Source organism: Chaetura pelagica, unplaced genomic scaffold, assembly GCF_000747805.2.
Source record: "Chaetura pelagica isolate M959 unplaced genomic scaffold, ChaPel_1.0 scaffold72, whole genome shotgun sequence".
NCBI classification, from domain to species: domain Eukaryota; kingdom Metazoa; phylum Chordata; class Aves; order Apodiformes; family Apodidae; genus Chaetura; species Chaetura pelagica.
Genome location: NW_009952560.1, coordinates 2,765,785 through 2,767,783, shown reverse-complemented (window position 1 = coordinate 2,767,783; position 1,999 = coordinate 2,765,785). Strand labels below are relative to the sequence as shown.

The following is a 1,999-nucleotide window of genomic DNA, read 5'->3' as shown; positions in this document are numbered from 1 at the left end:
ATTTAAACTAGCTATTTACATTTTTATATAAATTTATGTTTTATATATTTATAAATATATAAATTTAGCTATATTTAAATGCACACAAATATGAAAGCAGGTGTGTGTATATGGCTCAAACCAGGACAGTATAGATAGATACATATACATGCACTCTTCATAATAGATGTTATAAAATATAAAACACATGAGGGAAGGCAGGTAAGCACAAGGGAAAAAAAAACAACAACCCTATTTACTCAATTAACTGATGCACTCTTCAGCCATCAGCATTTTCTTTAAGTCACTCTCTATTCCCTCTGGAATAAAGAGCTGATTATAAAGCAGAAGGTGAGAGGACAAACCCTTCAGATTAAAAAAGTAAAAAGCTTAAGGTATTTTAATGCAAAGCCCCCCCTGGAGCACATCAGCCCCCCCTCCCCCTGCTTATAAAAAGCCTTTGCTTTTGGGGAGGATCACCTGCTGTGGCTGTTGGTGCTGGTGCTCCAAGAGTGATGTTCTCCTCCAACACCTCCCAGGAGCCCCCAAATAACGGGACCCCAGGGCCTTTTGATGGCCCCCAGTGGCCCCACCAGGCCCCCCGGGGCACATACCTGTCGGTGGCCGTGCTGATGGGCATCGTTGTGGTCTCTGCCTCGGTTGTGAACGGCCTGGTCATCGTGGTTTCCATCAGATACAAGAAGCTCCGGTCACCCCTGAACTACATCCTGGTGAACCTGGCTGTGGCTGATCTGCTGGTAACCATCTGTGGCAGCTCCATCAGCTTCTCCAACAACATCAATGGCTTCTTCGTGTTTGGCAAAGGGATGTGTGAGCTGGAGGGCTTCATGGTCTCTCTGACAGGTAAGGACACAAAACTCTTGTCTTGGTCTTTGGTTGGTGCCATTGCATTTAGCCAAGAAGTTTTGGGGAATGGTTCATCAACTTTCTGTTTCTCCTAAAGGCAACACTTTCACACATGATGTAAAATTCATGTCCTTCAGCTGTTCTTTGGCACAGGAAAGGGTGGAGCAGGTGCTTGGAACCAATGTGTCACAGACACCCAATTCCAGATCCATGTTTTGGGCCACAGTGCTCCCTACCATGAGAAATATGTCTGACACGTTGTTACAACAATATTTACTGCAACAGCTTGTAATCACGGTCTGTCACATCCCAGCAGAGCACTGGGAGAGCCTATTCTTGAAACACAAACCCTCCTTCTCCTCCCCCAGGCACTGTGGGGCTGTGGTCCCTGGCCATCCTGGCCTTTGAGCGGTACATCGTGATCTGCAGACCCCTGGGAGACTTCCGGTTCCAGCACCAACACGCGGTCACCGGCTGCGCCTTCACCTGGGGCTGGTCACTGCTGTGGACAACCCCTCCACTCTTGGGCTGGAGCAGCTATGTGCCCGAAGGTAGGGAGATGCAGTTTGGACAGGAGCTCCACAGCTTCTTCTCATGTATTGTTTTCAAGTGCAGGGGAGCTGGAGAGTCTCTGCGCTGGCAGTTAGAATGTCATCACCTCCTGCCTGCTCACTGACAGCGTCACGAAGAAGGGGCAGTGCTGGTGGCATTTGCTATTTTGGAGCCTGGTCCTGAGTCTCTCTCCAAGACCAGAGATGGCTTCAGGCTTGTTTCAAAACTTGTTTATTCCAGGTCTGAGAACCTCTTGTGGGCCCAACTGGTACACTGGTGGCAGCAACAACAACAGTTACATCTTGACCTTGTTTGTCACCTGCTTCGTGATGCCCCTCAGCCTGATCCTCTTCTCCTACACCAACCTGCTGATGACCCTGCGAGCGGTAAGTGCAGCGGGTTCAGGCGAGTTAATGGTTTTCTGCTCACAAAATGCTGGCAGGGCACCTCGCCATTGGGTTGAAGAGCCTCAGGACAGGTTTTTGTGGCCATGGATGGAACTGACATCTGGCACTGGTGTCGGGGCACCTAGGGATGGAAGTGCTGTTGGAGGTTGTTAACTGGCACCTCTCTGATCAACGCTCCCACAGGCTGCGGCGCA

At 49.4% G+C, this 1,999-nt stretch overlaps 1 protein-coding gene across 1 annotated transcript in view; it reads left to right on the top strand.

The window, feature by feature from the left end:
• Window positions 1–494: 494 nt before the first annotated feature.
• The window catches only part of LOC104398914 (pinopsin-like), a 2,452-nt gene continuing 947 nt past the window's right edge, over window positions 495–1,999 (top strand). Inside the window, exons 1-3 of the mRNA XM_010009071.1 lie at window positions 495–843; window positions 1,215–1,397; window positions 1,639–1,814. Of these exons, the coding sequence (XP_010007373.1) occupies window positions 495–843; window positions 1,215–1,397; window positions 1,639–1,814 (708 nt within the window). The remainder of the gene's footprint in view (window positions 844–1,214; window positions 1,398–1,638; window positions 1,815–1,999) is intronic.